The 26,048-nt window shown below is 44.8% G+C and overlaps 1 protein-coding gene across 2 annotated transcripts; it reads left to right on the forward strand.

Moving 5' to 3' along the window:
• LOC106584911 (adipocyte enhancer-binding protein 1) lies at positions 1–26,048 on the forward strand. 2 transcript variants are annotated; one of them, XM_082968464.1, is made up of 24 exons: positions 1–797; positions 3,818–3,853; positions 4,792–5,073; positions 5,221–5,268; positions 5,483–5,641; positions 7,806–7,889; positions 9,370–9,447; positions 10,183–10,239; positions 16,761–16,838; positions 16,971–17,080; positions 17,514–17,653; positions 18,018–18,102; positions 18,252–18,396; positions 18,501–18,592; positions 18,843–18,966; positions 19,140–19,336; positions 20,700–20,876; positions 21,392–21,576; positions 21,679–22,149; positions 22,463–22,593; positions 22,810–22,949; positions 23,900–23,999; positions 24,253–24,419; positions 24,509–26,048. In XM_082968464.1, the coding sequence occupies exons 1-24, from the start codon at positions 557–559 to the stop codon at positions 24,884–24,886; spliced, it is 3,705 nt and encodes a 1,234-aa protein (XP_082824590.1). In that variant the 5' UTR covers positions 1–556; the 3' UTR covers positions 24,887–26,048. The 2 variants fall into 2 exon arrangements, with proteins under 2 accessions (XP_082824590.1, XP_082824591.1); XM_082968465.1 differs by lacking the exon at positions 3,818–3,853 and having other exon boundaries at positions 7–797.

Below are 26,048 nucleotides of genomic sequence, written 5' to 3' on the forward strand. Positions count from 1 at the left end.
GTGCTCTGCTCCTGGACTAAACTCTTTTCACCTCTCCTTGCTTCTCCAGTGAGCTGTTGCTAAGATCTCCTTTTGATCTCTGCACCTGTTGCAACTCATCAGCCAGGTGAAGGGGATTATATCTCTCTCAGCCATTACTTTTTCAGCTGTCGTTCCAGGAGAGCTGTGGATCTCATTTAGTTAAATTGCAGGACAATTGGACTGCTCTGCCTCCCTCTTCCTCCCTCCCTCACTATTTTCTTCTCTCTGTGTCCAGCCCTGCCTCATGCTCTGAGTGAGTCTGTGTCTGGCTGTGGCTTGGAGCTCCAGAATCTTCCTCACCGGAGAGAAGGCATGGAACACTAGAGTAGAAAACTGAGAGGTAGAATTCTGTGATATAATTCAGATATAGAACACTTCGGTAGAATTTCTGAGTAGCTTTCTGAGCTGGAACTTCTAGCAAGATTTTGGGAAATCTGAACTAGAATACAGAGCTGGAATACTTAATCGGAACACTGAGCTGGAACTTTTCAGTGGAACATTGAGGTAGAATCCTGAGGCAGGTAGAGTAAGGAGGATGGGAGGTCATACTGCAGTGGTGTGTTTGGTTCTGCTGGCCCTATTCTGTGTGCTACTGCCCAGAGCAGGGGAGAGTGCAGGAGGCATTGTCTCTTTAGGCCAGGCTGTAGAGGAGATAGGGATGGAGGCCCTATATAGACAGGAGTCCCAGGATGAACCAGCTAAAGAAGAGGATCTCACAGAGACACAAAGCCAGACTAGCAAGGAAAAGAGAGCCACAGAGGAGGATGCCCTACCAGGTAAGAACGAAGCCAACCCACTGGACATAGACGTCAGTTCAACGTCTAGTTTTTATTTACATTTGGTTGAGTTGTCAACTAGCGTGAATTCAACTCAGCCAAAAATGTCACCCTGTCATTGAGGTTAAAAGTTTTATGAAAAAAAATACAAAATTCTCTTACGTTGAAGACTTTTTGCAAATCCGATCAGTTTTCCACGTTGATTCAAAGTTATCACATTGAAGTTTTGGGTTGAAATGACATGGAAACGTTGATTCAACCAGTTTTTGCCTAGTAGGAACATTCACATTATAATGCTATATATGTTACTAAGTGGAGAATTGGGTCCCATCTGAGTGGCTAGAAACATGGATGGTTTTACCTACTAGATGGGACCCAATTCAGCTGGTGTACAGGCCTTTGTTCCAGCCCAGCAATAACACATCTTATCATCGTATCAGCTAATGATCAAAACCTTAGTAGTAGAATCATCAACAGTGTCTGGTTGTTGGGCTGGAACAGATGCCTCCTTCCAGGACGAGGATTGTAGAACGTTATATGACATCATCAGGCAGGCACAGGGGACAGGGCACAAGGCAGGTGGAGGAGAGTGTTGGTCTTGAAAGAAGCCAGCAGTTTCCTGAATTACCCACACACACCTTTCAGTCACTATGACAAGTCCAACAGTGTCCACCCCGCACACACACACCACATCACACCACACCACACACACCATACAGTACTCTTACCTGTCTGTCTCCAGCTCACTCATACCTGGACTGTCTCTTGGCCCAAAGCAGAGTAGACCTGGGACTGGGGAAGATTCAGTCTTCTGCAGTAACAGACCTGGCTGGGCTCTGAGCTCAGCATCTTGGAGACAGATTTGTACAGTCCACTTTTATTTTCTACTGTACTGTGCTGTACCACAGAACCCAGCTCCAAAATGGAAGGATTCACCCTCTGAGATGGGCTGATGATGTAGTGTTAGTTATAAAACAAATTTTGTTTCTGAGATTCACAGCTTAACATGGAGTAAACCAGCACACACATCTGTTGGTTTAATCAGTCCAATTTCCCAATTAAATTGCACTAAAACCTTGTATTTACATGGTAATTACATTAGCTAGTAGGTACTGTATAACTATTTTGTGGGTACACATTGTTACATAGTGCAATACAAACTATGTAAAACTTACTACTACTGTTATAGGCTACATATTTATGGCTTGCACAATTGAAAAGATATTAGAAAAACCAACTACACAGAATCAGATTTCTTAAGGACAGGGAGAGGAATATTGAATACACATGAATATGACATGAATACACAGCCTCTGTTCCACAGATACAGTTGAAGTCGGAAGTTTACATACAGTACACCTTAGCCAAATACATTTAACAATTCCTGACATTTAATCCGAGTAAATATTCCCTGTCTTAGGTCAGTTAGGATCACCACTGTATTTTAAGAATGTGAAATGTCAGAATAATAGTAGAGAGAATGATTTATTTCAGCTTTTATTTCTTTCATCACATTCCCAGTGTGTCAGAAGTTTACATACACTCAATTAGCATTTGGTAGCATTGCCTTTAAATTGTTTAACTTAGGTAAAACGTTTCGGGTAGCCTTCCACAAGCTTCCCACAATAAGTTGGGTGAATTTTGGCCCATTCCTCCTGAGAGCTGGTGTAACTGAGTCAGGTTTTTAGGCCTCCTTGCTCGCAAATGCTTTTTCAGTTCTGCTCACAAATTTTCTATGGGATTGAGGTCAGGGCTTTGTGATGGCCACTCCAATACCTTGACTTGTTGTCCTTAAGCCATTTTGCCACAACTTTGGAAGTATGCTTGGGGTCATTGTCCATTTGGAAGACCCATTTGCGACCAAGCTTTAACTTCCTGACTGATGTCTTGAGATGTTGCTTCAATATATCCACATAATTTTCCTTCCATGATGCCATCTATTTTGTGAAGTGCACTAGTCCCTCCTGCAGCAAAGCACCCCCACAACATGATGCTGCCATCCCTGTGCTTCACGGTTGGGATGGTATTCTTCGGCTTGCAAGCCTCCTCTTTTTCCTCCAAACATAACGATAGTCATTATGGCCAAACAGTTCTATTTTTGTTTCATCAGACCAGAGGACATTTCTCCAAAAAGTACGATCTTTGTCCCCATATGCAGTTGCAAACCGTAGTCTGGCTTTTTTATAGCAGTTTTGGAGCAGTGGCTTCTTCCTTGCTGAGCGGCCTTTTAGGTTATGTCAATATAGGACTCGTTTTACTGTGGATATAGATACTTTTGTACCTGTTCCCTCCAGCATCTTCACAAGGTCCTTTGCTGTTGTTCTGGGATTGATTTGCACTTTTCGCACCAAAGTATGTTCATCTCTAGGAGACAGAATGCGTCTCCTTCCTGAGCGGAATGACGGCTGCATGGTCCAATGGTGTTTATACTTGCGTACTATTGTTTGTACAGATGAACGTGGTACCTTCAGGCATTTGTAAATTCCTCCCAAGGATGAACCAGACTTGTGGAGGTCAAAAAAACAAATCTGAGTGATTTCTTTTGATTTTCCCATGATGTCAAGCAAAGAGGCCCTGAGTTTGAAGGTAGGCCTTGAAATACATCCACAGGTACACCTCCGATTCACTCAAATGATGTCAAATAGCCTATCAGAAGCTTCTAAATCCATGACATAATTTTCTGGATTTTTCCAAGCTGTTTAAAGGCACAGTCAACTTAGTGTATGTAAACTTCTGACCCACTGGAATTGTGATACAGTGAATTAGAAGTGAAAAATGAGTTGTGTCATGCACAAAGTAGATGTCCTAACCGACTTGCCAAAACTATAGTTTGTTAACAAGACATTTGTGGAGTGGTTGAAAAACAAATTTTAATGACTCCAACCTAAGTGTATGTAAACTTCCGACTTCAACTGTAGGTCACTGGCACAGGTATTCAAACAGCCACGAATAGAGAGAGGGAAATACCAATGAATACACTCCACTGACTTCTGTAGTTACACAACTTCTTCTTCCCCAAGATAATGCCCTCCGTGGCGATATAAGCAGCACCATCAGTAAGTAGCACAAGAGCACAATTATATCCACATCCTATACGTAGCATGCAGCATACTGTAAATATGTACATTCAGAGGAAGCGGCAGAAAGAAGAAAATCTTTATATTTTATCCATTACACATCAGATAGAAAAAAAACACGTGATTATGGAATGTTTTAATGTCATGTGACATAATGTAGAAACATTTACATAAACCCAGATGAGATCTCCTTGACCTTGGGTGTGATGATATCACTGCAGTCCCTCTCCTTGAGGGGGGGGGGGGGTGTGTGTGTGTGTGTGTGTGTGTGTGTGTGTGTGTGTGTGTGTGTGTGTGTGTGTGTGTGTGTGTGTGTGTGTGTGTGTGTGTGTGAGGACCCTGTTGTTTCACCATGTGAACAGAGTAGCTTTTCTTCTGCACAGGACACCGTCATCTCCTCTCAGTCCACACACACACACACACACACACACACACACACACACACACACACACACACACACACACACACACACACACACACACACACACACACACACACACACACACACACACACACACACACACACACCTGTCTGCCAGATGTTAGCTCAGCTGTGCCCCCTGCTAGAGTGATTCTGTCTGGGAGATTTCCCCATCCCCTGTCTGGTCCGGGAGTTCGGTCTGTCTGTCTTTGTTTCCCACTGTTTTTCCTCTGTCACCATCTCTCTCTGCCCCCTCTCACTCTATCACTCTATTTCTATTTGTTTATCTGTCTCTCTATCTCTCATCAGTCTACTTCAGTAGCAGAGAGTTGGTGTTGATGTATAGCCTTTGTTTGAATGCCATCTTGTCATATCCTGGCATATCCGACTGCTATAGGATTGTTATGTGCTGTTAAACCTGACATTTGACCCTCAGGAATCAATATGTCAAAATGACCAAGTTTATTAACTTTCCTTTCCCCCGTTGACACCAAGCCAGGGTCAGGAGAGCCGAAGAGGAAGAGGAGGGCAAAGGGGATAAAAAGAAGGGCAAGAAAGACAAGAAAGACAAGAAAGACAAGAAAGACAAGAAGAACAAGGAGCCCAAAGTGCCCAAGGCCACCAAGAAGCCTAAAGCAGACAAAAAGCCAAAGAAGGGCAAAGAAAAGGGGCCACGGACAGAAGCACCTACAACTCCACCACCCACAACTACCACACTACCACCTACAACTACCACACCACCACCTACAACTACTACAGAGGTGTACACAGAAGCAGGTAATGCAGTAACACACCACTTTACTACTGTAATCAACGTTTTCAATAAAAACGGACTAGAATTGGTTGATTAGATTTTTTTATTGGCTTTGCATTGTGTGAGTAACAAAGTTGTTTGTAATCCTTTGATCTCTGTCCCATCTGAAGCTCCCACAGAACCTGACCCATACCCAGACTACCCCTACCCAGACAACGGTGAGACCATGTGTACAGATGACAAACCATTATAGAATTTCTCTGAAGCCGGTGCCTCAGTGTTCAAATACCACTCAACACTTTATAGCAGAGCCACTTTGTTTATGATCTTATTTGTACCTTGAAAAACCATGTGGATTTTGTTTTATATCTAGCTTAAAAAAATCTCCACACTAATAAAGTTACCTCTACTGTCCATCTGTCCCTCTGATAGAGGATGACTACTGGAAGCCAGATGAGGAGGAGCCCGCAGGCCCAGTGGTCGACCCAGAAGATGACTATTGGAAGGGAGAGGACCCAATGGCCACGCCCCCCACTCCTGTGGTGGATGGAAAGGTGGACGAGGGAGACGAGGACTACTGGGACGCCAGATGTATGTTTCATCCCCCTCTGTGTCCTAAAATGAATGATTCATTGACCGAATGAATGAATGAATGAATGAATGAATGAATGAATGAATGAATGAATGAATCAGGGGAGAACGACTTCCCCCTTTCATTGAAGTCATGAAGTTCAAGGTCGACCAGGGTACTACAGGCTGTTATTGCCAGAAAGCAGGATCCTCCATTATAGGAAATGGGAAAATAGCAATCTTCATGGTCAGTATTCGTGCTGCTATTACATCAGATGTACAGTATGTCCTTGAATCGATTATTTTAAAATCACACACAGAATGCCTTTCTAGCCAATCAGAAACGAGTAGTCAACAACGCTGTGGTATAAATAAGGATAATATTGAAATATCAGTATAATTTAGCGGAACTCAATATTAGGAAGGTGTTCCTAATGTTTGGTATACTCAGTGTATGTATACGATCTATGGATGGAATAAATGAATGAATGAATGAATGAATGGAACCAAGGCATCAATGACAAAAAATACTAATTTCAATTAACTTTACTAACTACTTCAAAATTATTATCAAAGTATTTTTTTTAAATACTAGCTATTAGTTTAAACGTGTACTATAGGTGTATAACCTACCAGCTCTCACAGTCTCACGTCAGAATTAGATGCTGCTGCTGCGCCTTCTTCACCACGCTGTCTGTGTGGGTGGACCATTTCAGTTTGTCCGTGATGTGTACGCCGAGGAACTTAAAACTTTCCACCCTCTCCACTACTGTCCCGTCGATGTGGATAGGGGGCTGCTCCCTCTGCTGTTTCCTGAAGTCCACGATCATCTCCTTTGTTTTGTTGACATTGAGTGTCAATCAAGCCTACCACTGTAGTGTCGTCTGCAAACTTGATGATTGAGTTGGAGGCGTGCATGGCCACGCAGTCGTGGGTGAACAGGGAGTACAGGAGAGGGCTGAGAACGCACCCTTGTGGGGCACCAGTGTTGAGGATCAGCGGGGTGGAGATGTTGTTACATATCCTCACCACCTGGGTCCCGTCAGGAAGTCCAGGACCCAGCTGCACAGGGCGGGGTCGAGACCCAGGGTCTAGGATTAACGTCTTACATCTAGACGTTCCGCTAGCGGAACACCTGCTCCAATATCCAATGATAGGCGTGGCGCGAATTACAAATTCCTCAAAAATACAAAAACTTCAATTTTTCAAACATATGACTATTTCACAGCATTTTAAAAACAAGACTCTCCTTTATCTAACCACACTGTCCGATTTCAAAAAGGCTTTACAGCGAAAGCAAAACATTAGATTATGTCAGCAGAGTACCAAGCCAGAAATAATCAGACACCCATTTTTCAAGCTAGCATATAATGTCACAAAAACCCAGAAGACAGCTAAATGCAGCACTAACCTTTGATCTTCATCAGATGACACACCTAGGACATTATGTTATACAATACATGCATGTTTTGTTCAATCAAGTTCATATTTATATTAAAAAACAGCTTTTTACATTAGCATGTGACGTTCAGAACTAGCATACCCCCGCAAACTTCCGGAGGAATTTGCTAATAATTTACTAAATTACTCACGATAAACGTTCACAAAAAGCATAACAATTATTTTAAGAATTATAGACACAGAACTCCTCTATGCACTCGAGGTGTCCGATTTTACGGTTTGGGATAGGGTTAAAATTCAAAAACAACTTTTTATCTCTGGATTTCTCGTCCAGATCCACTCTAAATCGAACCCTTTATGATATTTGCCAACTGGACTCTTTAACCAATGACTCAGGTTTTCCACCTTATATGATGAAAATCTCATCTCATGTGAAGGTTTGTCAGCAAAGCTCAGCTCATCTGTTCTTTGTGTGATAGCTGCAACAGGTTTTCATTACTTTTACTGTGTACATAATTCCACTACTGTTTCACCCTACCATATTTCCACTCCTACAGTATCTCACTCTCCTGCATCTCTCCATTTCTCTCTGTTCCCACTCCACCATCTCTCTCCATTCTCATCCTCTCCTTTCTCTGATTTCTCTACTCTTACTTCTCCATCTGCCTCCTTCCTTACTCTCATGTGCCTCTTCGATCTTGCTCTCTCTTTTCTCTTTTGTGCTCTCTTTATTCTCTGAGATCTCCATTCTCACTTTCTCGTTTTCTCCGTTCTCCAATAACAGACGAGGTGCCCGAGAATCTTCCTTTCCCTGATGGTAAAGAGGTCGTCCCCACAGAGAAAGATGACTGGAGCTACGCTGTTACAGGTGACTTACATCTCAATTAGTCAATCAGTCAGTCAGTCGGTCAATCAGTCACCGTTTAGAGGGCCACATTGTATGCTGCTATTCCTCCTTTCTAAGAATGAAAAACAACCGCTGTTTTAGGGTTTATAGTGTGGAAGTAGATCCTGTAAACCATATGCTTAGACCTAGATTCAATCAGATCAGCTGATGTTTTGGCGGTGTCTGAGGTGTAACTGCGTTGGAGCTGTCAAATCGGTGAGCAGCTGCTCTTGATCATTGTCACGAAGCCACACCCATCCCACTCACATAAGAATTTCAGGACGAGAAAGTGTAGGCTATATAGAAATAATGGCACTCAGAGACAGCAAGGGTTCAAACTGTAGAACCCAGTTTCTAGATTTCAATATAAAAATGTATTTTATAAAACAAAACTTTGCTACATTTTATCTCTGGGACCCTCAGGATGACAAATCAGAGCAAGAATACTGAATGTAAGTACATTATTTACCTTCAGAGTTGAATGTATCAAACCAGTTGCCGTGATAAAAGTGTTTTGTTGTTGTGCACTCTCCTCAAACAATAGCATGGTATTTTTTCACTGTAATATCTACTGTAAATTGGACACAGCAGTTAGATTATAAAGAATTTAAGCTTTCTGCCCATATAAGACATGTCTATGTCCTGGAAAGTTGTCTGTTACTTACAATGTCATTCTAGTCATATTAGTGCATGTTAGCAACAACTGTCACGGTTTAGGGACACCGATCCCGTAGAGGTTAATGCAACTCTGTGCAGCCAATGCCAATGTCTGCTTTAGGCATAATGCCTGGAGACGCTTGTGGATTTGATAGCTCTAACGCAGTTCCACCTCCAACATCGCCAAAACAATCTCTATGCTGATGTCGGCTAAAGCAGATCAGATTGAATAGAGCTCTTAGTCCAGGGAATGACATCAGAGTAGGAGGCTAGATCATCACCCTGCTTTTTAGAGGAAAGCGAGTGGGTGAGAGTGTAGTTCAAAACAGTCAAAGGCTTTTCATGGTTTTGTTTTTGAGCAAGAAGCCTTTCACAAGATGGCTGCTCTGTTATATTCCTTGTAAACTTAAATTAAACATTTAACTAGGCAAATAACAGGCAGCGTGTTATGCTAGCTTTATGTGGGTCCAAACAGAGAGTGTCTGTTGTGGATGCAGAAATAAAGGCTCTGTTCCACCATCACTGTAGTAGAAAATTACTGTATTAATGTTTTGAAACTACATACTGCATTTTAGCTTCCGAGAGCTTCGGAAGGCACACATTAAACCAAAGAGACTCTCTCTGTTATGTTGTTTAGTAAAAATAGATTAGTACTACTAGACAGGCTGCCAGTCTGTTTCTGCTTGAGCCAGGTTGTTGTGGTTTTGCCATGGCAGTTATGTACTGTTGAATCAATGCAGAAACAGTGTGCTACTCAGTCTAGGCTACTGGAGTGATGTGTTTGTGTTTTCTCCTTCCAATACAGAGGAGCTTGTTACACCACCACCCACCTATGAAAGCCCATGGTACGAGGAGTATGACTACGGCCATAGTGGTGGACAGAGTATGTACACACACGGGCACACACACACAGTCCTTGTGGGGACCAAACAATTGATTCCCATTCAAAATCCTATTTTCCCTAACCCCTAAGCCTAACCCTTAACCTAACCCTAACCTTACCCATGAACCTAAACCTAACCCTAACCCCTAAACCTAACACTTAAACCTAATTCTAACCTTAACCATAATTGCAACCCTAAACATAACACTGCGAAATGTCTCCACTTGTCTGTATTTTCCTTGATTTACTATCCTTGTGAGGTAAAACCTAAAACACACTGACACACACACATGCACTCTGCACTGTAAAATAAACCCTTGGCCAAATCTCCACTAGAAATATGTTTTTCATTTCAATGGGACCCTGCGGTGAAATAAAGATTAGACACAATAAAGAATAAAGAACTGGCCCTTTACCACGGAGTCAAAAGTAATGGGCCTACACTTCTCATTCCCCACAAGAATGAAAAAAAAGAAGTGTATACTGTTTCAATTATATGGTCTGTTGTCTAAGTTTGGGTTAAGCAAGACTTTGGCAGCTGATGTTCCAAACTCCCAAATAAGAAAATGCCAAGTAACATCATGACGTTATGTTATTCTATCTGCAACGTTCTAAATGTTTCACTCCACTGAAAACACCCAACATACACAGTATACTGTTACATGTAATGGGGAGGTGGGGGGAAGTAACCTCAAGTTCATCCATGATTGTTTTTCCCTCCTTTGTTTACCACAGCGAAAAAACAGGAGGAGAGAGAGAACCAAAGGAAAGAAAAGGAGAGAGAGGATAGAGGTATTGTGCACAGCCTATTTTCCATTATGATCTGAATGACTGTGATCTATTTCAGTTGTAGATACTTCACATTATACAGTAACATTTACATGTTGGTCATTAAGCAGACACTCTTATCCAGAGCAACTTACAGTTAATGCACTCACAGAAAAATTCTGGGTTAAAAACAACCCAATTTGGGGTTTTTGGTAACCCAGCGCTGTGTAAATATTGGATAGAATTCACACTGGGTTATTTTGACCCAGTCAACGATTGGGTTGTGTGAATAACTCAACATGTTGGGTTGTTGGGATTACCCAAACATTAATTTAACGATTAGTTGGGTTTTTACGAACTTTCATTCTGGGTTGACGAGCAATTTTTGGGATCATGTTGTTGATTTTTTTAAACAAAGTCCACAAGACACAGAACTCCCTTTTGCAAAACAGTAAATGCGTTTTCAAAATATAGATACCTTCTCAAAACATAAATACATTCATCAAAACTTTATTATATCTTCGAAATTGCAAATACATTCATCAAAAGAACACAACTGCCCTGCAAAAAGACTAACAGACAAAACAGAAAGTTAGTCTTTCTTTTAAAAAGCCCAGTAGATCAAAACATTTTCTTTGCATTCACTAAATCATGATAATCAAAATTGGAAGTGCAAAAGTATACTAAAGTGCAGAATTATGGGCAATTACTATCCTTTTATGCATATTTCATCAAACAATTTCATACTTATCAAATCAAATTTTATCCCTGATAAAAATGTTTTAAAAAAATAAGCACATTGTGCAGCATTCATTCATGGGTATCATCACAATCAATTTCCATGTACAATTACATAGGTTAGTTTGCTCATAGTTTTTTAGTTTCCAATTAGGTACAGTGTCACAAAAAGAGCCGTGTTGAATAGACCAAACTGCAGCGGGAATATGGATGCTCATGTTTTAATTCAAAAAAGGAGTAACGCATCCACTGGAAAACATTATACACGACAGGAACAGTTTTGCAGGCACACAACACGCAGTGCAAAAACAACTACCCACGAAAACCAAACAAACACACACCTACTTATGGGACTCCCAATCAGAGGCAACTAGAAACACCTGCCTCCAATTGAGAGTCCAGCACCCAAAACTACACATAGAAAAACAAACCTAGAACCTATACCAAACTAATACACCCCACTACACCACACACAAAACCCCATAATACAAAACAAATATACCTCTGCCACGTCCTGACCAAATATAATAGAAATAATACCTAAATATTGGTCAGGACGTGACATTACCCCCCCCCCTAAAGGTGCAGACCCCGGAATGCACCTTAAAAGAAAACACAAAAAATCCCCATTACCCCAACAAAACCAAAAAGCAATACCCCCTAAACAATAAGGGAGGGAAGGGAGGGTGGCTGCCGTCAACGACGGCACTGTGCTACACCCTCCCTCCCCAACCCACCTATCCTGGAGGTGGCTCCGGTGCAGGACGTGGACCCTGCTCCACCCTCGGCGTCGCCCACTTCGGTGGAGCCGATAGCTGCGCCAGGCAGACGGACCCCTCGGGCTGGGCCGGGGGAACAGGAGGGCCCCTCGGGCTGGGCCGGGGGAACAGGAGGGCCCCTCGGGCTGGGCCGGGGGAATAGGAGGGCCCCTCGGGCTGGGCCGGGGGAACAGGAGGGCCCCTCGGGCTGGGCCGGGGAACAGTCTGGCCACTCCGGCAGTTCAGCGCAGTCTGGCCACTCCGGCAGTTCAGCGCAGTCTGGCCACTCCGGCAGTTCAGCGCAGTCTGGCCACTCCGGCGACTGTTGACTGGCGGGCAGCTCCCACGACTGTTGACTGGCGGGCAGCTCCCACGACTGTTGACTGGCGGGCAGCTCCCACGACTGTTGACTGGCGGGCAGCTCCCATGACTGTTGACTGGCGGGCAGCTCCCACGACTGTTGACTGGCGGGCAGCTCCCACGACTGTTGACTGGCGGGCAGCTCCGACGACTGTTGACTGGCGGGCAGCTCCGACGACTGTTGACTGGCGGGCAGCTCCGACGACTGTTGACTGGCGGGCAGCTCCGACGACTGTTGACTGGCGGTGCTGGGCTGACGCACTAGACTCCTGATGCGTGGGGCTGGTACTGGACGTGCCGGCCTGGAGACACGCACCTCCATGCTAGTGCATCTAGCGGGAAACACCGGACCGAAAGGGCGCACTGGCGGTCTTGAGCGCAGGGTTGGCATCACCCCTTCCGGCTCGATGCCTACTTCGCCCTGGCACATGCGGGGCGTTGGTACCTTGCCTACCGGCCTGAAAATCCCAGGCCTCACCACAGCCCCAACCCCAAAGCACGGGACCTGTCCAGTCTGCCCTACAAGGGTATGGGGAGCTGGCCTGGGGCTGTAATCTCGCCCCGCCAAATAGCCCTTGTGCCCCACCCTAAAAAATTATTGGGGCTGCCTCCAACATTCCTCCCTCACTTGCCTCTGTCCTCTTCTCCGCTGCTTGGTCCTTTGGTGGTGGGTAGTTCTGTCACAAAAAGAGCCGTGTTGAATAGACCAAACTGCAGCGGGAATATGGATGCTCATGTTTTAATTCAAAAAGGAGTAACGCATCCACTGGAAAACAATATACACGACAGGAACAGTTTTGCAGGCACACAACACGCAGTGCAAAAACAACTACCCACGAAAACCAAACAAACACACACCTACTTATGGGAGTCCAGCACCCAAAACTACACATAGAAAAACAAACCTAGAACCTATACCAAACTAATACACCCCACTACACCACACACAAAACCCCATAATACAAAACAAATATACCTCTGCCACGTCCTGACCAAATATAATAGAAATAATACCTAAATATTGGTCAGGACGTGACATACAGAAACACAATCCCACATTAGAAATAGGAAAGGTGAATGTATGAATGTATGAATGTACAGTATAGGCCTCAATCCACATCAAAGCAAAACTCTATAATGGAAGGTCACAATGTAAAATGTTTTTTTTAACAACAAAGTGACCCAATGTCTGCAACCCAGCAGGTGGGTCAGCCAAACAACCCAGCATGTGTTTGTGTCCATTAAACTAAGGTAGGTAAAACAACCACATATCAAAGTCATTGCAAGTAAAACTTAGTAACACTACAATGTCCTACTTTGCACTGTCAAAGCTCCCAGTCAAGCAGATGAACACGTCACTCAGAGATTCATAATGTAGTGGAAGAATATCAGTCCCTAATGGTTCATGTTTCTGCTTAAAGCGAATGAGGAAAAAAACACAGATATCAGTCTCTACCTGGGCATTGCAAACATGTAGCTGTGAAGCTTCAGTATGGCTTCACTTGCTAAGACGAGGGTCAAAAGTTAATTCTATCTAGAATAGGACAAATCTGAACCATAGAAATGTGTTGTGAGGGAAGGAAAGGTCGCTGGTTTGAATCCCTGAGTCAATTAGGTGAACAATCTGTTGCTGTGCCCTTGAGCAAGGCACTAAACCCTAATTGCTTCTGTAAGTCCCTCTGGATAACAGCTAAATGACTTAAATGTAAACCTATTTAACCTGTATTGGTGCATGGAAGAAGCTTTGAGCTGGAGCAGAAAGAAAGGGAGAGATGGGACAGCAAAGAGAGGTTACAGAACATGCTGGAAGGAAAGATGAGGGAAAAACAACATAAGGGATAGAAACAGAGGAGTAGCGAGTCTAACAGTAATGGAGGGGAGAGATGTTGAAATCACGAGCTTAGAATGAAGATCGAAACACTCGGGATAAGAACCAACAGCTGTTGCCACATGTTCCATTCTGTACTGTACCTCCTGTACAGCGAGGAGAGTAGAACCAGCTAAATGTATAATCAGAATGGAACCAGGGACTTTTGTCTATGGGAGATTACACTGAGTGTACAAAACATCAAGGACACCTGCTCTTTCCATGACATAGACTGACCAGGTGAATCCAGGTGAAAGCTATGATCCCTGATTGATTGATGTTAAATCCAATTTAATCAATGTAGATGAAGGGGGGACACAGGTTAAAGAAGGATTTTTAAGCCTTGAGACATGGATTGAATATGTGACAAAATATTTAAGTGCCTTTGAATGGGGTATGGTAGTAGGTTGCCAGGCGCACCGGTTTGTGTCAAGAACTGCAACGCTGCTGGGTTTTTCACGGACAACAGTTTGCCGTGTGTATCAAGAATGGTCTGCCACCCAAAGGACATCCAGCCAACTTGACACAACTGTGGGAAGCATTAGAGTCAACATGGGCCAGCATCCCTGTGGAACACTTTCAACACCTTGTAGAGTGGGGGACGGGGGGGCATACTCTGTCCACCACTATCTGTGATTGCACATTTGTACGTAGAACAAAATCACATTTAATACAAAATGTGACAGATTTCTCATCCAGTTAGATATATTGACACTTTTAGCAGGGTTACCCATAAAATGTGACTGGTGGTTATGAAAGTTTGGATACAACAGTGTGCGGCCTGTCTTAGATTTACTGAAGAAAAAAAGAACAATCTGAATTTAATCAGCACATTCCTGAATTTGGAGAAACAGAATACATCTGGTTTCCTTCCTATCTGCAATGTGAAGGCATGTGGATCCTCTGAGGCATTACTGCATTTTTCGATACACAGACACATTTTACATTTACGTCATTTAGTAGACGCTCTTATCCAGAGCGACTTACAAATTGGTGCATTCACCTTATGATATCCAGTGGAACAACCACTTTACAATAGTACATCTATATTTTTTTTTGGGGGGGGGGGGCAGAAGGATTACTTTATCCTATCCCAGGTATTCCTTAAAGAGGTGGGGTTTCAGGTGTCTCTGGAAGGTGGTGATTGACTCCGCTGTCCTGGCGTCGTGAGGGAGCTTGTTCCACCATTGGGGTGCCAGAGCAGCGAACAGTTTTGACTGGGCTGAGCGGGAACTGTGCTTCCGCAGAGGTAGGGAGGCGAGCAGGCCAGAGGTGGATGAACGCAGTGCCCTTCTTTGGGTGTAGGGACTGATCAGAGCCTGAAGGTACGGAGGTGCCGTTCCCCTCACAGCTCCGTAGGCAAGCACCATGGTCTTGTAGCAGATGCGAGCTTCAACTGGAAGCCGGTGGAGTGTGCGGAGGTGCGGGGTGACGTGTGAGAACTTGGGAAGGTTGAACACCAGACGGGCTGCGGCGTTCTGGATGAGTTGTAAGGGTTTAATGGCACAGGCAGGGAGCCCCGCCAGCAGCGAGTTGCAGTAATCCAGACGGGAGATGACAAGTGCCTGGATTAGGACCTGCGCCGCTTCCTGTGTAAGGCAGGGTCGTACTCTGCGAATGTTGTAGAGCATGAACCTACAGGATCGGGTCACCGCCTTGATGTTAGCTGAGAACGACAGGGTGTTGTCCAGGGTCACGCCAAGGCTCTTAGCACTCTGGGAGGAGGACACAATGGAGTTGTCAACCATGATGGCGAGATCATGGAACGGGCAGTCCTTCCCCGGGAGGAAGAGCAGCTCCGTCTTGCCGAGGTTCAGCTTGAGGTGGTGATCCGTCACCCACACTGATATGTCTGCCAGACATGCAGAGATGCGATTCGCCACCTGGTTATCAGAAGGAGAAAAGGAGAAGATGAATTGTGTGTCGTCTGCGTAGCAATGATAGGAGAGACCATGTGAGGATATGACAGAGCCAAGTGACTTGGTGTATAGCGAGAATAGGAGAGGGCCTAGAACTGAGCCCTGGGGGACACCAGTGGTGAGAGCACGTGGTGCGGAGACGGATTCTCGCCATGCCACCTGGTAGGAGTGACCTGTCAGGTAGGACGCAATCCAAGAGTGAGCCGCGCCGGAGATGCCCAACTCGGAGAGGGTGGAGAGGAGGATCTGATGGTTCACAGTATCAAAGGCAGCAGATAGGTCTAGAAGGATGAGAGCAGAGGAGAGAGAGTTACCTTTAGTAGTGCGGAGAGCCTCCGTGACACAGAGAAGAGCGGTCTCAGTTGAATGGCCAGTCTTGAAACCTGACTGATTTGGATCAAGAAGGTCATTCTGAGAGAGATAGCAAGAGAGCTGGCCAAGGACGGCACGCTCAAGAGTTTTGGAGAGAAAAGAAAGAAGGGATACTGGTCTGTAGTTGTTGACATCGGAGGGATCGAGTGTAGATTTTTTGAGAAGGAGTGCAACTCTCGCTCTCTTGAAGACGGAAAGGACGTAGCCAGAGGTCAAGGATGAGTTGATGAGCGAGGTGAGGTAGGGGAGAAGGTCTCCGGAAATGGTCTGGAGATGAGAGGACGGGATAGGGTCAAGCGGGCAGGTTGTTGGGCGGCCGGCCATCACAAGTCGCAAGATTTCATCTGGAGAGAGGGGAGAAAGAGGTCAAAGCATAGGGTAGGGCAACGTGAGCAGGACCAGCGGTGTCGTTTGACTTAACAAACGAGGATCGAATGTCATCAACCACACACGTGTACACACGCAAGCGCTCACACAGAGAATCTATTACTGGGATTGTAGTTAGTGATTGACTATGGTGCTGTTTGACAGAGAGAGCTCAGCAGAGGAGGGAAGAGGAAGAGAGGGCCAAAGCCAAGAAGAGACCACACGTATTCAAGGAACCCAAAAGTAGGTAACTTGCTACCATCCAATGATACAATACTCGGTTAGCAAGAGTTTTAGCAAGAGCTTAAGAGCTTTTCCATTGTGGTTTGAAGTTTTTGTGATGTGTGTGACTGAGATGTTTTCCCCTGGTGGCAGAGTGTCCTCCCCTGGGTATGGAGTCTCATAGAATACAATCAGACCAGCTGCTGGCCTCCTCCATGTCTCACCACCGCTACAGCCAAGCCAGGGCACGACTCAACATACAGGTAACCCTAACCCTTACACACTAACACTAACCTTCACACACTAACCCTCACACACTGACCTTAACCTTCACACACACTAACCCTTACACACACTAACCTTAACCTTCACACACTAACCCTCACACACTGACCCTAACTCTCACACAGTAAGTCTAACCCTCTCACACTAACCCATAACCCTTATACACTAACCCTCACACACTGACCCTAACTCTCACACACTAAGTCTAACCCTCTCACACTAACCCATAACCCTTATACACTAACCCTCACACACTAACCCTCACACAGTGACTAACCCTAAGTCTCAGTACTGCTCCAGCCAACACAGAGCATAACTCAACATGCAGGTACACTCTTCACACTAATTGGAACCTGACGGTAAGCCCCCTTACCCACATCTCCAACACTGTATGGTTTCCATGGTTTCCAGGCTTCGGATGATGAGGAGGACATGCATGGTGGGGCGTGGTGTCCTAACCCAGAGGACAATATTCACTGGTTTGAGATGGACGCTCGCAGAGCAACAGAGTTTACTGGGATCATAACACAGGGACGAGACTCACGCAACGAGTAAGACACACAAGCACACACACGTTTATTTTACTATCCTTGTGGGGACCAAAACACGCGTTCCCAATCAAAATCCTATTTTCCCTAACTCCTAACCCTAAACCTTAACCCTAACCCCTAACCCTGAAACTAAATCTAACCCTAACACACATAATCCTAAACCTAATCCCTAACCTTAATCTTAATTCTAACCCTAAAATAGCCTTTTTCCTTGTTTTACCCTCCTTGTGAGGACTTCTGTTCCCCACAAGGATAGTGAAACCAAACCACACGCACGCACACACACTCATGCAAGCGCACAGACAATTTCAGACATATCAAAGACAAAATGGTGACAAAATTTGTGTGCGTCTTTCTGTTTCAGGAGTGACTTTGTGACATCGTACTACGTGCAATTCAGTAATGACAGCAGAGAATGGAAAACCATCCATGACGGTTACTCTGACTGGGTGAGTCTGTCAGCCTCGCTGCTTCAAATGTACTTTGGTCCCAGGGTTCACTCTCAAGCTCTTTTTATGGGGCACAAAAGTTCACCATGTCAAATATATTTGTCTCTCCCTCTCTCTTTACCCCCCTCCTCCCCTCTCTCTGTCTCTAGTTGTTTTTTGCTAACTCTGATAAGGATACCCCTGTGCTGAATCAGTTAGCTGAGCCCATACTAGCACGCTACATCAGAGTTATCCCTCAGAGCTGGAATGGTAGTTGCTGTATGAGGCTGGAGGTACTAGGCTGCCCACTGCCTGGTGAGTGACACACGCACCCACCCTACTAGACTTCTGGTCCCCACAAGGATAGTAAAACATAAAACACACGCAAACATTCACACTGTGCATTTTCATTTCCTCAGACCCCACCAGTGCCTACCAGAGGCTGCAGAATGAGGTGACTCCCGTCCAGTACCTGGACTTCAGACATCACAACTACTCAGACATGGTCACGGTGAGATGGAACATTCCCATTTCAGGGGACTTCAAACGTTAAGGCCGTCAGTACCACCTGTTTGAACTTGAATCAGGTCTAATGTTTTGTCTGACGGATTGTGACAACTGACTTCAACTCTGTCTTGACACTTTGGCGATTCATTTAATAAGATTTGTTGTGCTTGAACAAAGACTTGCACAGACTCACTGAAGGTGTCCCGGGCCAGGGCTGGTAACTGCTGCTTTCCCCTGTGTGTCTCTTCTGGTAGATGATGAAGTCTGTGTCTGAGGAGTGTCCCAACATCACCAGTATGTACAGCCTGGGTCGCAGCTCTAACGGACTGGACATCCTGGCCATGGTGATATCAGGCAACCCCACAGAACACGAGATAGGTGGGATGAAACCAATATTGTGTCTGTGTCCACAGTTTTCAGAACATGCACCCATTAGTTATTCCAGGCTAACTGCACCCCTTTGTTATTCCAGGCGAACTTTCATAGAAAGCTCTGTACTCGTGTCCGCTCAAGCATGGAAAGACAATGACAATCTGTGTTTTTCTCCTTAGGTGAGCCGGAGTTCCGCTACACGGCCGGTCTCCATGGAAACGAGGCGACGGGGCGGGAGATGGTTCTTCTTCTGTTGCAGTACCTGTGTAAGGAGTACAATGATGGCAACCCCAGAGTGCGCCGCCTGGTGGAGGGAATACGTATCCACCTGGTGCCCTCACTCAACCCTGATGGGCAGGAGAAGGCCCTCACAGTGGTCAGTACTGGATATTATACGGTTCATTCTTGAATTGCGGTGGTAAATGTTGTCCCTTGACTTTGGCACCATGTAAAAACAATAGAAAATGACAAAAACATTAAAAAGAATACATTCTAATTTTATTTCACTGTTATTTAATAAGAAAACATATGTAAGTCCTTTATACTGCAAAACAACTATTTGTATGCATTGTTGAAACTACTGGGGGTTAGCAAATTGGCTTGCCCCATTGGCGATGTGTAGAGGTGTAGTGACATGTTTTGGGGTTTAGAGATACTGTATCTATTATTTTGAATGCTAGACAGTAAACAAAAGTATTTAATATTGTTTACTTTAGACCTCCCAAACTCAACTCTGGACCTTGAAGCCAGTTCCACTGTATTGTTTCATTGTTCCCCTCTAATCAGGGACTGATTTAGACCTGAGACACCAGGTGGGTGCAATTAATTATCGGGTAGAACAGAAAACCAGCAGGCTCTGGACCTCGTAGGGTAAGAGTTGAATACTCTTGCTGTAGATCAATAAAAACACCTATTGTTTTACTAGTATAATGTGTGTCCCTCAGTTTTATGTCATTGGTGTTACCACTTTGAAAATCGCTGATTACAAAGATGTACAAGGACCTTGAGCATTTTCTCCCGTGGCAAACTGTTATTGAGGGAGGGTTCTATCTTAAAGAAAATGATTAGCTTATCACGACCTTTCGGTATGTCATAAATTTGAGAATTTCATTCATCATTTTGCGTCACTTGGTGTCAGCCAGTTTAAATAAATGGAAATAATTAATCACTTTAGTAAATAATTTTTAAAGGATTGACCTTAGATTTGAGCATTTGTGGCCTCCATTTCAGAAAATCCTCATTGGTGTTACTACTCCACCGGTGGCACAATGTTATCATAATGGTAAAAACATATTTTAAATCATTAAGCTACCATATTAGTTGATTTAGAATGGGAAGATGTACCCAACTACATTTAAATAAAAAATCAAGTCATTATTTTCCAAAATGCCATTCCGAAATGCTACCGTAATTCAAGAACGACCCTTACAGGGAAATACAGCCTGTATTTATACTTTACACTTCCAGGGTGCAAATCTGTTTTCTTCTATTAAGGAAAATGGGTGCCAGACAGTGTCTGATTTAGCCAACTTGTTATCCTTTAGGAAAGTATTGTTGTATGCAGGAACAGTCTAGCGCCCAACTTTATTTTCCTCAAGAGAAGAAAACATATCTCATATGTTAAGTCAAGACTAGAGACATTCAAGCAAATCCTAAGACGTTTGTTTTAACATGTTGATATTACTGCAGTAAATATGCAGTCCATATCTCCATAACATCCTGTCCCATTGACACCACAGGGTTCCGAGCTGAGTGGTTGGACAACAGGCCACTGGACGGAGGACGGCCATGACATCTTCCAGAACTTCCCTGACCTGAACAGGGTTTTGTGGGAGGCCGAGGACAAGGGCATGGTGCCCAAACTGACCCCCAATCACCATGTCAAGATCCCTGCAGATCAAGAGGGGGATGACAGGGTGTGTGGAGGGAGGGAGGGAGGGAGGGAGGGAGGGAGGGAGGGAGGGAGGGAGGGAGGGAGGGAGGGAGGGAGGGAGGGAGGGAGGGAGGGACGGAGGGAGGGACGGAGGGAGGGAGGGAGGGAGGGGAGGGTAAGGTAAGGGAGAAAGAGAGGGGATGAAGACAGGAGGGGGGAAACAGGAGGGAAAGAAATGTAGATGGTGTGAAGAGCAGAGACAGTACAAGCAAGTCCATTTCTCTGTTTATCAACTTAACAAGGGGACTCGAGTGGCACAGCGGTCTAAGTCACTGCATCTCAGTGCTGAGGTGTCACTATAGACCCTGATTCGATTCCAGGCTGTATCACATCCGGCCGTGATTGGAAGTCCTATAGGGCAGCGCACAATTGGACCAACGTCCTCCGGGTTAGGGTTTGGCCGGGGAAGAACATCATTGGAAATAAGAATTTGTTCTTAACTGACTTGCCTAGTTAAATAAAAAAAGATGGCTGCTGTTTGTTCTTCTTGTCCTGCAGATTGCTGTGGAGACTCGAGCCATCATCTTGTGGATGGAGAGCCACCCATTCGTACTGGGGGCCAACTTCCAGGGGGGAGAGAGGTTCGTAGCGTACCCCTACGACAATCACCGCCTAACCAAGACCGCCAGCGCCAGCACCAGAGAGGGCAAGAGAGAGAGGGCACAGAGCCGCAAGAAGAGACAGTACGAGGCTCTTTGTCTTCCTGCACTCTTGCTATTTTTGGCAGGAGTAATAATGATATGAAACCAAATAAACAATCAACTCAATTTAAATCATTCTTCTAGGTACGAGGAGTTTGAGGAGCCGGTGGAAGATCATAGAAACAGGGGATACCAGCAGCCAGAAGAAGACCAGTGGAACAGGGGATACCAGGAGCCAGAAGAGGATCTGTGGAACAGGGGATACCAGCAGCCGGAAGAAGACCAGTGGAACAGGGGATACCAGCAGCCAGAAGAGGACCAGTGGAACAGGCGATACCAGCAGCCAGAAGAGGACCAGTGGAACAGGGGATACCAGCAGCCAGAAGAGGACCAGTGGAACAGGGGATACCAGCAGCCAGAAGAAGACCAGTGGAACAGGGGATACCAGCAGCGAGAAGAAGACCAGTATAACAGGGGATACCAGCAGCCGGAGGAGGAGTGGAGGGGACATGGCTATGGCCACAGGGAAGAGGAAGAGGAGGATGACAGAGGGAGAGGGGGGTACGCAGAGCCTGAGGATGAACCCAGGGCCACAGCAGACGCCTCCTTTTTCAGGTGTGTAGCATGAAGTAAATGTTTTTATTTAACTAGGCAAGTCAGTTAAGAACAAATTATTATTTACAATGACGGCCTACACCGGCCAAACCCGGACGACGCTGGGTCAATTGTGCACCTCCCTATGGGACTCCAAATCACAGCCGGTTGTGATACAGCCTGGATTCAAACCAGAGTGTCTGTAGTGACACCTCTAGCACTGAGATGTAGTGCCTTAGACTGCTGTGCCACTCGGGAGCCCAAGTTAACAACAGATCTAGGATCAGATTACCCTATCTGACTGTGTGTGTGTGTGTGTGTTTGTGTGTTATAGGTGGTTGGCCATCTCTTATGCCTCTACTCACCTGTCGATGACATACACTTCCCACGGCTCCTGTCACGGCGATGACATCACTGGAGGCATTGGAATCGTCAATCGCGCCAAGTGGCAGCCCGTCACAGGAAGTAAGGGCCGACAACATCCCTTTTTTATTCCATTGTTATCTGCTGTTCATTAAGACATTACATACAGTAGTTCAAAAAGGTTGAAACCTGTAATGTAACATTGATCAGAGTAAAGGACCCAGTTTTGGGGGCAATGGTGCTCTCTGGTGGCTCATCATTTGCATTGCAGGTTCTCATTGCCACCTGTCTTCCCCCCCCCTCTCCCTCCATCCTCAGGTATGAATGACTTCAGCTACCTGCACACTAACTGTCTGGAGCTGTCAGTGTTCCTGGGCTGTGATAAGTTCCCCCATCAGAGTGAGTTGGTCATTGAGTGGGAGAAGAACAGAGAGGCCATGCTCACCTTCATGGAGCAGGTACACACACAGACACGCATGCACACACATAGAAACAATTAACACATTTTGAGAGTATACCAAACACACACACGGTCCTGGAGTGTGGCCGTAGAGCAGTGGTATTCAAAGCTGGGGTCGCCAAAATATATATATATATATATATATATATATATATATATATATATATATATATATATATTACTATATATATATACTGTATATACACAGTGCATTCGGAAAGTATTCAGACCCCTTGAATTTTTCCACATTTTGTTACGTTTTAGCCTTATTCTAAAATGAAATTCATTAAAAAAAATCCTCAACCTACGTGAAAAGAGGTTTTTAGTATTTTTTGCAAATGTATATAAAAAAAATACCTTTTTTACATAAGTATTCAGACCCTTTTCTATGAGACTCGAAATTGAGCTTAGGTGCATCCTGTTTCCATTGATCATCCTTGAGATGTTTCTACTTGATTGGAGTCCACTTGTGGTAAATTGGACATGATTTGGAAAGGAACACACCTGTTTATACAAGGTCCCACAGTTGACTGTGTATGTCAGAGAAAAAAACCAAGCCATGAGGTCGAAGGAATTGTCTGTAGAGCTCCGAGACAGGATTGTGTCGAGGCACAGATCTGGGGAAGGGTACCAAGAACACAGTGGCCTCCATCATTTTTAAATGGAAGAAGTTTGGAACCACCAAGACTCTTCCTAGAGCTGGCCGCCTAGCCAAACTAAGCCATCGGGGGAGAAGAGCCTTGATCAGGGAGGTGACCAAGACCCCAATGGTCACTCTGACAGAGCTCCAGAGTTCCTCTGTGGAGATGGGAGAACCTTCCAGAAGGACAACCATCTCTGGGATCGCAATAAATTATTGTGGGAAAAATGGGGTCCCCACTGAAAAAGTTTGTATACCACTGCTGTAGAGTGACTGACATTTTGAACCCTGGTTTTCACCCCACCCAGGTGCAGCGTGGGATCAGGGGCGTGGTAAAAGACAATGAGGGGAACCCCATCGCTAATGCTACAGTTTCTGTAGAGGGGGTCAACCATGATGTCTCTACAGGTGGGTACAGTGTCTGGCTTTGTGTTAACCATGTCCCATAGCCCTTGGCATTCTGACTGCTGTGAACACATAAATGTAGCTATGCACTGTTATATTGGTATATTTATTAAACTACAGCTGGGGTAGATATTGGTAACAACCTGTTGTCCCTTCCCCCTGAACAAACCTACATGCAGTGGACGTCCAGGAGCCTGCCAGTGCTATCTTTACTGAGTGTGCAGTCTAAGCCCTCTCCTCTCTGCTTGCTCCACAGCTGTAACAGGGGACTACTGGCGCTTGTTGAACCCAGGTGAGTACCGTGTGACGGTGCGGGCAGAAGGCTTCGCCCCCCTGACCAAGCTGTGTGTGGTGGGCTACGAGGCAGGGGCAACTACCTGCAGCTTTAACCTGGCCAAGTCCAACTGGGACCGCATCAAACAAGTGGGTACTGCTACATCTACAATTAGAGTGCCTATTAGCCACTTTAGAGCCATTGAAGCACTATATAAATGATATCTATTCATCCACAGATCATGGCCCTGCACGGCAACAAGCCCATACGCCTGCTCAGCCACGGCAACGGCGGAACAAGACGGAACATGGTCTCCAATGGTAACAGGCATGTGGCGCATCCTGACAGAGTTACCGCCATGAGTCCTGAGTTGCGTCGCGAGCAAAAGAAAGAGCTAAGGCTCGACCGCCCCCGTCGTCTACGGCAACAGAGACCGATGAGATCGACAACAACGTTGCCCCCAACGACCACGCCAGTTCCCATGACAACAGAGGCGGAGCCCACCACTGCTTGGTACGACTCGTGGTTCATAGGAGAGGGGCAAACGTCGGCACCGGAAAGTTTCACGGACTCCATCTTGGATTACAAATATGAGTACAAGATCGACGATTACTAAACTAAACACCAAGGCCTTGTTCCAATACATTTCCAATACATCCTTCCTCCCCACTTCCTTGAAGAAATCAAGGTAGGTAGGGAGGAAGTATGCATTGTAAGGTATTTGAACAGGACCGATGTCATAGTCCTGAGCCCAGGCTGTTAACTCAATTCTTAGAGTAGACAACTAAGTGACCCCTTAAAGGGATATTTGGGATTTTGGCAATGATGCCCTTTATCTACTTCCCCAGAGTCAGAGGAACTCGTAGATACCATTTTTATGTCTCTGTGTCAAGTATGAAGGAAGTTCGAGTTAGTTTCGCAAGCCAATGCTAACTAGCATTAACACAATGACTAGAAAGATTCTAGCAGATACCCATAGACTTCCAGTCATTGCGCTAAAGCTAGTAAGCAATTGCGCTAGCGCTAGTTAAAAACTTCCTTCAAACTACACACAGATACATTAAAATGGTATCCACAAGTTCATCTGACTCTGAGGAAGTAGATAAATCCCAAAGTATCCCTTTAAAGAACTGACAGGTAGGGGTAGGTTTAAGCAAAATGCCTGAAACTCCAATAACTCTGGTAGCCCTCCAGCCATCCATTCTTTCAGATCAACAAAGGAGCCACAAGAAGTGGTTAGGTATATCTGCAAAAACTGATCAAAGGAACAATGCAGTATTGAATGCAAAAACAGTCAGGTACACAAGCTAATGTCAGTGGTCTGTATAACTGCTCAAGTAGGTATTTCGATACAACGTTAACACACACAAAAATGTCAGTTTAGAGTAGAAAAATAGAATCTGAATCACTGATATCTGGAAAATGAATTTTATGCCAATTCCATTTAAAATGTTGTTGCAAAGCTTTCCTAGAGAATGCACTTCAGAGATCATGTAGATGTGGTGGTTGCAGATTACGCACTTGTTTTACTATCGCCTCCACCCTTGAAGAGTCAAACAAAGAATCAAAGTTTCAGTTTTTCTTATAAAAGTGTGGATTAATTGACATTATTTTCACACATTGACAGCAAAGTCACAATATCGACATACAGTAACTTTACAAAATGTTTGTTGAATAGTAGGAGAGAAATCAAAAGAGATTTCCTTAAATGTTCCTCATAATTTAGCTGAGGTAGAGGAAAGTTATTTTTTCAATTAATAAAGGCTTGTTTACATGCA

This window comes from Salmo salar, chromosome 24, assembly GCF_965601325.2.
Source record: "Salmo salar chromosome 24, fSalSal1, whole genome shotgun sequence".
NCBI classification, from domain to species: domain Eukaryota; kingdom Metazoa; phylum Chordata; class Actinopteri; order Salmoniformes; family Salmonidae; genus Salmo; species Salmo salar.

Excerpts from the sequence above, each read along its gene's own strand:
- LOC106584911 (XM_082968464.1), top strand. The coding sequence starts at position 557 with ATGGGAGGTCATACTGCAGTGGTGTGTTTGGTTCTGCTGGCCCTATTC. Across the intron at positions 5,269-5,482 it reads CTACCCCTACCCAGACAACG|AGGATGACTACTGGAAGCCA; the intron begins GTGAGACCATGT and ends TCCCTCTGATAG. Across the intron at positions 17,654-18,017 it reads GGACGAGACTCACGCAACGA|GAGTGACTTTGTGACATCGT; the intron begins GTAAGACACACA and ends TTTCTGTTTCAG.